The sequence below is a fragment of the Camelina sativa genome, chromosome 17, assembly GCF_000633955.1.
Source record: "Camelina sativa cultivar DH55 chromosome 17, Cs, whole genome shotgun sequence".
NCBI lineage: Eukaryota > Viridiplantae > Streptophyta > Magnoliopsida > Brassicales > Brassicaceae > Camelina > Camelina sativa.
This window is the reverse complement of record NC_025701.1, coordinates 21,803,422-21,815,911: the sequence shown is the minus strand read 5'-3', so window position 1 is coordinate 21,815,911 and position 12,490 is coordinate 21,803,422. Positions and strand designations below refer to the sequence as shown.

General features: G+C 29.8%; 1 protein-coding gene across 1 annotated transcript; it reads left to right on the top strand.

The window, feature by feature from the left end:
• On the top strand, positions 10,726-12,130 carry LOC109130114. Its single transcript, XM_019239329.1, has 3 exons — positions 10,726-11,086; positions 11,187-11,286; positions 11,430-12,130. Exons 1-3 carry the CDS (start codon positions 10,746-10,748, stop codon positions 12,063-12,065), a joined length of 1,077 nt encoding a protein of 358 aa, XP_019094874.1. The 5' UTR covers positions 10,726-10,745; the 3' UTR covers positions 12,066-12,130.

Sequence of the window (12,490 nt, the reverse complement as noted above, 5' to 3'; positions counted from 1 at the left end):
TAAAGGCAAAGTGTGACCGTGGAATCAGGGCGATGAAGAGGAGGATGTTCTAGTGGTTCGTTTGGTTGTCTGGCTTCTGTTAGGTTGCTAGAGTGGAGTCCTAGAATGTTGTTTAGGATTGCTGGTTCTTTGGATGTTGTTTGGATCATTAGTTTGTGATTGGAATTAATATTGGCTATTTATATTTATTGGATATTGGTAATGTTTTCTGCTGATGATTGTGATTGTGGTTAGGTGGCTAGTGGATATGGGACCACTAGTTGTAGTTTATTATTATATTATATTATATATTTATTATTTAAAAAAAAGGGTCTGTCTTTTCATGTTATGGCTAGTGGACTTATAACATAGTCGATTTGTTTAACAAGTGACTTATTTTTTTTTGTTCATCGGTTTACATTTGTTTTCTGTTGATTTGTTTATTTATTGTTGACTTATTATATTCTACATTGATTTATTAATAAGGTCGATATTTTAAATGGTTGAGTTAAATTTAATTTTTGTCGACTTATTTAATTTTCTGTCGATTTATTTTAAAATTGTCGACTTGTTTTTTTTGTTTGATTGTTTTTTTACAAAGTCGACTTTTGATGATGTTGACTTATTTGTTTTGTTTGTTGACTTATATTTTTTTCTGTCGATTTGTTTGGTCTTAGTAGACTTATTTCATTTTAACTTGACTTATTAATATGATTGACTTTTTGAACTGTCGACTTATATTTTACTCCTGCTGATTTATGTTTTTTCTTTGTTGACTTATATTGAAAAGTCAATTTATTCTTTTAATAATTGATTTGTTACATAGTCGATTTGTTTGAACTGTTGATTTATTTTCTAAAATCTCACAATTTTTTTTTATTTTATTAAAGTTAACAATTTCCAAAATAAATTAAAATATATAATTATTTTTCAAAACTTTTTTATTAAATGAAAAAACTGAAGAATTATTAGTTAATTATACATTTATTTAAAACTAATATTATCTAAAACATTTACTAAACATAAATGGAAAAAATTAATTCTAATTAATTTTATTTAAATTTTTATATACTAAAATTTTAAAATTAAATTACTAAATAATACCGAATTATTAAATTTTAAGTAATTCTAACTAAAAAACTTTAGCAAAATTCTGAATATCTAGTTTACACAATGTTTTTAAAAATAATTTTTTCAAATGAATTAATTTAATTATATTGTATATATTTTAATTTAATTTGTAATTGAGGATAATATAGTCATTTAGTTGAATACATAAGGTACATTTCAAAGATTAAAAAAATTTAGTATAGATTTCAAATTCCCTATGAAGTTTGAGGTATGTATTCAAAATTTTTAGAGGATATATAAACTTTTTAAGCCGTTTACATAAAGAAAAATTTATCAAAGAAAACTTTATAATCATACTAGATTAGGATCCACACTAGTTTTAAATTGTCAAAGAAAAATAAATAAAATGATATATAAATATTTTTCCAATAAATAAAAACTATTTTTCGGAAGTAAATATATAAAAATATTTTTAGTTAGGAAACAATCATTTTCCCGTATATAAAATTTGTTTTTTCTTTATTTTTACATTAATACACTAATTTATACTTTTCTATTTTAAATTTATTATATAAATTATTAAAATAATTTAAAATTATATAATCAGCAACCAAAAGTTTTGCCAAACATTCATCATTATGAATATCATTATTGCCAAATTTCAAAAACATTCCACAACTTATTCATAGAATATTTTACATGCAAACAACTCGTCAAAGCTTCATCTTATTAACATCCATATACAATTTAAATCTAAGTTTTACCACAAACAATGTGTTCATACACCAAAAAAATATGTTATTGTTAAAGTATACCCTTTATCACCACCTATAAAATGTGTCCATGAACAAATTGAACCAATTTTATATCCCTTTGCTTTCACTTTGACATAGTTCCTTTAACCAATAAAATTGCTTTGTGTCATAGTTTCTTTAACCATTAAAATTGTTTTACTCAAAAATAAAACTAAGAAAAAGTATCTCCACCATTGCAATGAGTTTATAACTAACCCAATAAAATTTGAGAAATTGAAAAAAAAAAAGTTTATTTGACATAATAAAAAGAAAAAAATGAAAATTATTAACATCCATATACAATTTAACTCTAAGTTTTACCACAAACAATGTGTTTATACACCAAAAAAATATGTTATTGTTAAAGTATACTCTTTATCACCACCTATAAAATGTGTCCATGAACAAATTGAACCAATTTTATATCCCTTTGCTTTCACTTTGACATAGTTCCTTTAACCAATAAAATTGCTTTGTGTCATAGTTTCTTTAACCATTAAAATTGTTTTACTCAAAAATAAAACTAAGAAAAAGTATCTCCACCATTGCAATGAGTTTATAACTAACCCAATAAAATTTGAGAAATTGAAAAAAAAAAGTTTATTTGACATAATAAAAATAAAAAAATGAAAATTATAAGCACAATGACATATGAGACTTAGATAAGTCATATATATAAATAGAAACTAAAAATACTACAACATAATAAATTTTTTTTCAAAATTGTTTTTTTCCAATATTACATATCCTTAACTTAAAAAAAAATATTACAAAACTTTATTTTGAATCATCACAGATTTCTAATTTGAAAATCAAATTGAAGTAAATAATGTAAAATCTAAAAAATACTACATTAAAAATTGAAATCATTCAAATCCTTAACTGAAAACAAAATTTGAATAAAGCATATAAAATTTTAATTTACATCATCACTGATTTATAATTGATAATGCAATTGAAATAAATAATATAATATTTTAAATTAATTCATGATACATGTCACAAACGCTTATAAGTGTTGTGATCTCATATATAATATTTATAACAATATATAACAGAATAAATAAAATATAGTTCTGGTCATGTAAATGACTAACTTCAAAACAAAGTGTTGTATAATGACATGTGTTGTTTTTACGTTGACGAGATATTTCTACACTTGTCAACATCTTAAATTGATAACTTGATATATGTGATGATAACATTGATGACTAAATTTGAAAACAAAAATTTATAATTTACATGATAAAATTGTGAGTTTTCCTTTTCTAAACTTTTGACACATGTAAAATCTTATCGATAGACTTGACACTTGTCTCGATCATGTTAATAATTAAATTGGAACCAACATCTATATATGTCTTACTTATTATATAAATACAAAAAAAAATCTAGCATAATTAGAAATTAGTTCAATTTTTTATTAATAAATAGTTATTTATTGTACTTATGTATAGATTTCCTTTTTATGATATATTTGGAACTTTTTTAAAATTTATATTTAATATTTTAATATATTGAATTGATACTTGTCGACATCTTATCGATACAATTGACATGTGTCACGATCTTGTTAATGAGTAATTTTGAAACCAAACTTTATATAATAATGAAAGTCTTTTAAGTTGTGAAGTTGTAATTTGTGAACCCTATATTTTGGTAAACTATGTTAGACAATGAAAATCGAAAAAAATTAAGATAATACATTTATATTATTCATAGATGTGAAAATAGTTAGAGAAGTGGAAGTAGTCGAATTATATAAATATTGTACTTACACAGTGATTTATTTTGGCTATCCATATATGAAGCGTAGTTAAATCCAGCTTTATATGAGATTCATCTGCAAGTGTTTTTTCGATCATAGCAATCTGATCATCACTCATGATACCCCGTTTTATTTTGCTAGCAAGGTTTTCCGATCTTTCATGATATGGGATTTTCTCTATGGTGTTCATGATTTGCAAGCGTACTTACGTTTTTGATTTGATATGGGATACCACTTAATATACATCTTTATATAATAAGACGTATGCTCAATTTCCTTACGGTGATAGGTAATTTACCTTTTTGCTTTTGGATTAATTTTTTTTGTTTGGTAAATATTTTTTAACTTTTTTTCTAGCGATTAACTTAGACATGAAACAAAATCTTAGATATACAATTGACACATGTCATGATCTCGGTAATGAATAATTTTGACATTAAGTTTTATATAATAAGATATTTTTATTTTAAAATTGCAATATTTATTTTGGGCAACTTTTTTCAACTATGGTCGTGAGCTTTTCAATTAGCAAAAGGTTTCTAATTTTTTGATGTGATTTTGTTGTACTAATAGAATATTACTTGTGATTTTATTTAGTTTCTAAAAGTCCTTTTTAGTTTTGTGTGTGTGTGTGTGTGTGTAGGGCGTCACTTAAATATGACAGACATCGTCCACCAAATTCAGCCTCTCTCCTCAATCACACTTTAACATATGCAGTTTCCAGCCCTTAATTCCGGAACAAGAAAAACCAATTTTGAAAGAGTGGAACAAGAATTATGAGAGGATTGGTGAGAAGGTAGTTCACGGGGAGATGCTGCTCCATCCAGTTCTTTGTCGAAGTAATTAAAGAGGATGACCGATATCTCTTGTCTGAGAAATAGGAAACTTTTTTGATTGACTTATGTTTGTGAGAGTGAGAGAGTCATTGCATATGTATGTGCATGAGGAGTCACACTACAATAAAAAGTGAATATTGTTACCAATTCAATGGTCATAATATATTAATTTTTGGTCACAAATACTTTATTGTGACGAAAATGAAACGGATTGAAGAAGGTCACAATAAAATGGTCACAAATGGGTATAAGTCACAAAAAAGTCATAAACAGTTGTGACGTTTTTGAAGTAACAATTCGTCACAAGTTGTGACGATAATTGAATAGTCACAAAAAAGTTGCAATTTATGACGGTTAATAGAGTCACAAATATGACACAAAATATGACCCAAAAAATGTCATATATTTGTTACAAATTAGTACTATTTTAAGTCACTACGTTGTGACTTTTTGCCACCAAAATACAATCACAAACTAGACACAATTAGTGACTCGATTAGAGACACTCAACCATCACTATTTTAATTTTTATTTATTTAATTTTTAATTTTAATTTTTATTTTTTGTTTTTTTTAATTACCATAATTTGTATTTATTTGTGACATTTCACGTTCCTAGATTTTTTTTTTAAATATTAAATCCATTCACCATATTTCAACAACTATATAATTTTAGAATAAAACATGAAAACTAAAAATAATATGCAAACGATAATATATAGATAACAAACTAACATCCAAATACAAAGTTATACATAAACACAACTGAAAGGAAATATAAACCAAGCATAAAGTTAATCCATAAACATAACTGAAAGGAAATACAAACAAACCATAGTAGTTAGATAAAGGTGGATGGTCTTGGTAGTGGTGTTGGATTTAGACATTTTGACTTGCAAAAGATTCAACAAGTTTCTCCATAGCTTCAAGTCTTTTCTGGATTTGCTGATTTTCTTCAAGGTTTTTTTTCAGATCAGTTTCCATCTCCTGCATCCGATGTGTTATTGTCTCTATTTCTTCACCAGATTGTGGTACACTTGAAGAGGCACCAACAGATGGTAAAACCTCACTAAGTGCTCCAAGTCCAAAGATATGACCATGTTTAGATGATCCAGCAGCCTAGAAATAAAAAACAAATACATAAGCTAGCATACACCAAACCAATACAACACACACAACTCACGACCAAACAATAACATATATGGTGACTAACAAATTTGCTCACGACCAAACACACAACTCACGACCAAACAACTCACGCCCAATACACCACCCGTACGTAATTCAAATCAAACAATAAAACACGACAGTTCCATGGTGACTAACAAATTTGCTCCACCCTAATAACATATATGGCTAAACCTCAATATACTAATCACAAATATATAATCTCAAAAAATCTTAAAGAATATAAGGTTTTGAAATGTTACCTTGATATAAATCTCATTTTTCTCAGCTTTGTCAAGATTTTCAGCTGTCACATTCTCTTCACCAGAAGATTCAAGTTGTTCCAAGCGTTCTTGTACATGCTTTTCATAAGTTTCTGCAACCAATCTTGCTCGTTGATCAACATAGGTTCCGTCAGGCTTTTGATGTGTTTTCTTCATCACAGCAATAAATGAGTAATCTTCATTGTTTGCTTCCTATAAACAAACAATAAAACTAAGTGAACTAATACAAAAATGATCAAGAATTTATATGGAAATTGATAGAAAATGTGAACATTACCAAAGCAGCTTGAACTTTGACATACGAACTTGAACCTGCTAGATGAGAATGTGGGCCTAAACCATTGCGATCAGACATTCGAGAAGCACGAGCCTTCTCACTGGTTGCTTTTGCTTTTGGTGTTGCCCAATGTGCCTGCATAATCGTCCAATAATCAGACAAAATCCAATCTGGTTTTTCTCCTCCCTTCTTAGCATGGCTTATCATTCCTTTGAGGCGATATGCAGCAAGCTTTTTGAACTCTCGTTCAACTTGATAGTTGATAGAAGCATCCCAGTTGAACTTTTTCTGAGAAAACAAAATAATCACACATGATGAGTAATATTGTGAATCATTAATGAAATCGATTAATGAAAGATAACACATAACATCACCATAAACAGTGTAAACCAGGTTCGTTTGTAGAAGGGAGGCACTTTTCTCCAGGAGTACCATGGTCCCTTAAAACAACTTTGAATGACCTTTCGGACACCAGTTGATACTTGGGTGTGGTATTTAAACCTGCTCCATTGAAATAAATTACTTTATGAATTATAACTATGTGAAAGTAATCAATAGTATGTTGAAAAAAATCCATACCATTTAGCTCCATTTAAGCGAGATGGATGCAGCACAGGTAAACTCGAACGATCCACAAATGGCTCTTCCATGCGTACACTATAAACACATAAACATTCAGAAGTTATCAATCCCCAATTTTATCAAGTGAAAAATTAAAGCGTTCATATCAAAATGACTCTCATCTAAATTAACAGAGATTAACAGAGAAAAACGACTCTTAAAAGAGATTAACAAGATTTGTAAAAACTGTAAGCAGAGAATATGTAAAACCAAAACAACAACGACTAGCAGCGATTTGTAAAACTTGGAAGACTGATGGCGAGTAGATATTAGTAATTTAACATCTAGATTAAATTCTACAAAAAAATTTTTTTTATAGAAATACCTTTCAATGAGATCTGTGATATGAAAAACAGTCCAATAGGTCTTATAAATGTGAAGTGGCGTAGAGACCTGAGAAGTAGAGGGAGGTGGTTAAATAGTTTTGACGCAGTTTTAGGGTTTTTAGGAGTTGGGGAAATTTCCCCAAAAATTAAAGCGGTAATGAAAATTTTAGGTTCTATAATTGGGAAAAATGAAGGCGCTATTTTGGTATAAAAAAACAAAATTTTAAGGATCTAGAAAATTCTAATATGATTAATTTGTTTTCTCAATTAACTTGTTTGCATATATCTCTTTAGGTACAAATATCTAAAAAATTGGAGACAATATTATTCCAACCGACTTGATTGCTTTAGTGTAAATAAAACATAGTCTAGGTTCTCATCAAAATTAACGACATATTTCTTAAATCCAAACCTAAACATAGTCTTTACTACTGCAAAGAATGCTGTTTAGCTAAATGAGAATGCATGCAGTGAAAGATCACATAGACAAAAATAAAGCCAACGCAAAATGTTTCTAAGGAGTTAGCGTTCATACCTAGGAGGTTCGTATTCAAGAGCAAGCAGAGGTATCTTCGTACAAGTTACACCAACATTTCCAACCTATGAATAAAGTTATGTTTACATCAGATGGTCAGAGTACTACATAAGCAAAGTTTTAGTGTTTGTGCAATTTGAGCCAAAAAAGCTAATCAGATATCAATAATTCCAAAGCATACCTGTTGCAGTTCCTATTCTCATCAATGAAGAACCCGCATTCGCCATTATAGCTCTCGCATCAGCAAAATTCACATTCACCAATCCAGAAATCTACAAAGCAAAGACAAAGAGAGCTGATAAATCATATACCAAACATAAAAATGATCACAGGAAGTACATTAAACATAAAAATGATCACAGGAAGTACATTAAAAAGCCATACCGTAATGATATCAGATATCCCACGAACCCCCTGACGGAGTATATCATCAGCTAGATTAAATGCTTCTGTTACCGGAGTAGACTGAGAGACAGCTGTAAGTAACTTGTCATTTGGAATGACGATGAGCGTGTCTTTAATACAACAAATTGACTAAATATCAATTTTAAAGATGGGTATTGCAATGTTTTTGCAGCATTTACTCAAAAACAAGGTTAAGAGATTGAAGAAATCCCGAGAAAAAGCTTCAATTTTTGGAATTGGGACATGAATGAAAAACTTTAAAAAGTGAAGTATAGCTTAAGCGAAATCGGACCAAAACCAAGATTGAAGAAGATTCATACCAGAGATGACTGCTCTGTAAAAAGACTGCTGATTTAGCTCATCTCCATCAGAAAATTGAAGCTGGCGGAGGATCTTGATAGTCTCTTCACTGAAATTCTTCTCCGGGAATGACTTCCACATCCTTAGCCAAAGTTGATTAAAAGAAACACTAATTCAAGCCATAAGCATAAAGAAAGAAGAATAAAAGAAGAACAAGAGAAGAAAAAAAAAGCAGAACTCTCTCAACAAGCGTGTGAAGAAGATGAGCATAATAATTCTCTATTTCCATATCTTTCTCACTTATGGAGGCGTGTGAAGAAGATAACACGGAGACACGTCTGACGTCTCTCCTTCTTTTGTAACCTAAGCTACTTCCAACTGGGCTTAAAACAATTCACCTACGGCCCGTTCTGCAACTCTACACAAAGAACATGTCCAAAACCATTGACGACTTATGTTGATTTATTCTGTTTTTGTTTCCCAAATCCAAACCGATTCTTCTCTCAATTAGTTTGAGAAAAAACACAGAGATATAACTAATTGACACAAAAACAGAATAAATAAACACAGAGATATAACTAATTGACACAAAAAAAAAGAAAAGAATAAATAAACACAGAGATATAACAAATCAATTTGACAATTTGCCTAAGATACAAAATAACTAAATAAATTACTGACAGGTTCTTTGAATAGATCCGAGATATCTTTATAAGAGTTCACACGCTTGTTGAGAACAAGAGAAGAAACAAAGCAAGCAGAACACTCCGTTAAGCAAAGCAACACACATAACTCAAAAACTAGATATCTTTATTCTGCGGCTGCAACCATGAAAAATTTATTGAACTCGGATGTAATCAACAGACTTATTAATCAAACCAAAAAGACTGTCTATTCTTCATCCAAAACTGTTCGGCATCAAAAGTTTAAGCATATCTACGACGACTTGTTCCCTTTTTTTATAGGGATGAAGCTGTCCATGTCCATAACAAATCCTCGTGTCGTTTAAATCGAATTCATGTTTATGTGTCTAAGTGTTCTCTTGTTCTGTTTGTTCAACGTATAATAACAAGTATCATATTATATTATGTGTCTGTGTTCTCAACTTGATGTAGCACATCCTTTTCGTATCACATAAGCTTCTAGAGTTCTCTGTTTTCTTTATTGTTTTTGTTAGTTTTCTATTTGTTGTTGATATTTCTATTTCTTTTAGGTTTTTCTTTTTAGTTTGACGTAGCTGCTCTATAAATAAAACCTCTAATGCTTGTAAAGAGGATCATCCTTGAATTGAATTAATAAAGAGTTATCTGATAAATATGAGTTTTGCAAAGAAGCGTCACCTCTGTTTTTGTGTAGCAAAACAGAGTTTTTCCTCTGCTTTTCATGAAGAAAACAGAGAACCCTTGTTTCTTTAGCTTCCCGGGAACGTAGAAACAAGTCCTTTTTTTCTTTCTTGCTTCCGCTCCATCACAGCTTCTACGGTTACGTTAACGTAAAAATGACATGTAAAAAATATATAGCTATTGAACTAACATAGTATCTGTCATTTTTGTTGTTGTGTATGTTTTAGCACTTTTTTATGTGACGGTGTGTTAATCATCCGGTTGGTTGTGTTTGTAGGTGTTAGCTTTTTATTACAACTATAGTTCTTTGTTTGTTTTTTGTTTCTTCTCTTCGTTGACGAGTCAAGTGTTCTTTATTAGCTCTTTGTGGTCTACGTGTTAGTGTTCTTTATTAGTGTTCTTTATTAGTGCTCCATCACAACTTCTACGGTTACGTTAACGTAAAAATGACATGTAAAAAAAAATATAGCTATTGAACTAACATAGTTTCTGTCATTTTTGTTGTTGTGTATGTTTAAGCACTTTTTTATGTGACGGTGTGTTAATCATCCGGTTGGTTGTGTTTGTAGGTGTTAGTTTTTTTTTACAACTATAGTTCTTTGTTTGTTTGTTTTTTCTTCTCTTCGTTTACGGTTAACTACGGTTACGTTAACGACGAGTCAAGTGTTCTTTATTAGCTCTTTGTGGTCTACGTGTTAGTGTTCTTTATTAGTGTTCTTTATTAGCTTATTATAACACTATAGTTCTTTGTGTTTTTTAGCTTATTATAACACTACACTTCTCCACTAATCTGTTTAATTTTCTATGGTTAGAACTTTATTCATATATTGATTTTTTTTGTAGGTGCTAGCTTATTTTTTCGAGATATATGCGCAAGAACTATACACAAAGATGGTGTTGTGATGCTGCAAAATAATATCTGTATGGTTCTTTGTAATTTGGAGAAGATATTTCCACCATCCTTTTTTTATGTTATGGAGCATTTGGTGATTCACTTGCCACATGAAGCTAGTCTTGGCGGACCTGTGCAGTTTAGATGGATGTATTGTTTTGAACGATACATGGGCCATCTAAAGAAAAAAGTAAAAAATAAGGCAAAAGTAGAAGGATCGATTGTTGAACAATACATCAACGAAGAAATTTCTACTTTTTGTACTTATTACTTTGAACCACACATAAAGACAAAACATCGAACAGGAGATCGACACTATGATGGAGGTAATCAAGACGATACTCATGAGTTTGATGGAATTCCAGATATATTTTCTCAGGCAGGGAGGGGCAGTGGTAAAGAAATACAGATATGGCTCCAAGATAGAGATTATCATATTGCACATACATATATTTTGCAGAACTGCGATCAATTAAGATCATTTGAAAGGTACGTAAAAATAATATACACATATGTACTTTAATTTATATATTAGTAGATTGAGTGTCATAAATCATAATTTTTTTTTCATGAATTTATATTTATATAGGTTATTTGATGAGAGCATGATTGCGACTAATCCTGGGATTACTGAAAACAATTTAACCGAGCTTAGAGAAAAAACATATTCAAGCTGGTTACAAAAACATGTAAGTGTTTTTTTAAATAAAATAAAATAAATATGTGCATGCATCTTTGATAAGCTTATATTATACATGATTTTTTTTTGTAAGCTTAAAATATGTGCATGTATCGTGGTTGTTGAATATACATCATTTTTTTTCTAAAACAGGTGGAAGATACCTTGAACAATAATTCATATCCAAATTGGTTGTTGAGTCTCGCTCATGGTCCAATGGTTCAAGTTACTAGTTGGCCAATGTATTTTTGTCGTGGATATATGTTTCACACATATGATCATGGGAAAGACAAAAAGAATGCCAATTATGGAGTTTGTGTGAAAGGTGTAACACCTTCCAGCTCAAGTGAAGAAGCTGCTGAGTTTTATGGAGTATTGAAAGAGATTTATGAGCTGCATTATCCAGGACCAGTTGATCTTAAAGTCGTGGTTTTCAAATGTGATTGGTATGATTCAACCATTGGGAAAGGTATACGAAAAAACAAGTCAGGGATCATTGATATTAATGCTAAAAGGCATTATCAAAAGTACGATCCTTTTGTTTTGGCTTCACAAGCAGATCAGGTATGTTATGTTCCATATCCAAGAATGACTCAGCCGAAAAAGATCAACAATGGGAAGCAGCAATTACGATACAGCCAAGAGGAAAAGTATTGGTCAACCAAAATCTGGATTTCACTGCACTGCAACATGATAACACTAATTCTGTTGTCCAATCTGATTCATTGCACATTGAGACACTATTATATCCAGATGGTCAACCAGAAGATCTTGATGATCCAATACTAGAAGAAGAAGTTGGATCAGACGCTGAAGATGGGAATTCTGATATCGAATTAACTACTGACGACGAATGTGAGTAACAATTTTCAGATTATTTTATGTCATTTTAACTCTTTTGGAAAAATTTGTATTTTCAGCTCTCTCTTTTTTCCATTATTGAAACTATTTTATTATTTAATTGGAGTAACAAAAGTGGTAATAACTATGTCACAATTTATGACTAAACACAAAGGTAACTAAAATAGTGACTAATTTTGACTACGTAGTTACAAAATATTTGTAACTAAAAGTGACGTAAATATAGTTACAAAAACCATATAATTTAGTTACCTTATTTAGTTACAAATCCGTATTTATATATGTGACTAAATATTTTGTAACAAATTCGACACAAATAGAGACCAAAATCAGTTACCTTTAAGTCGGTCACA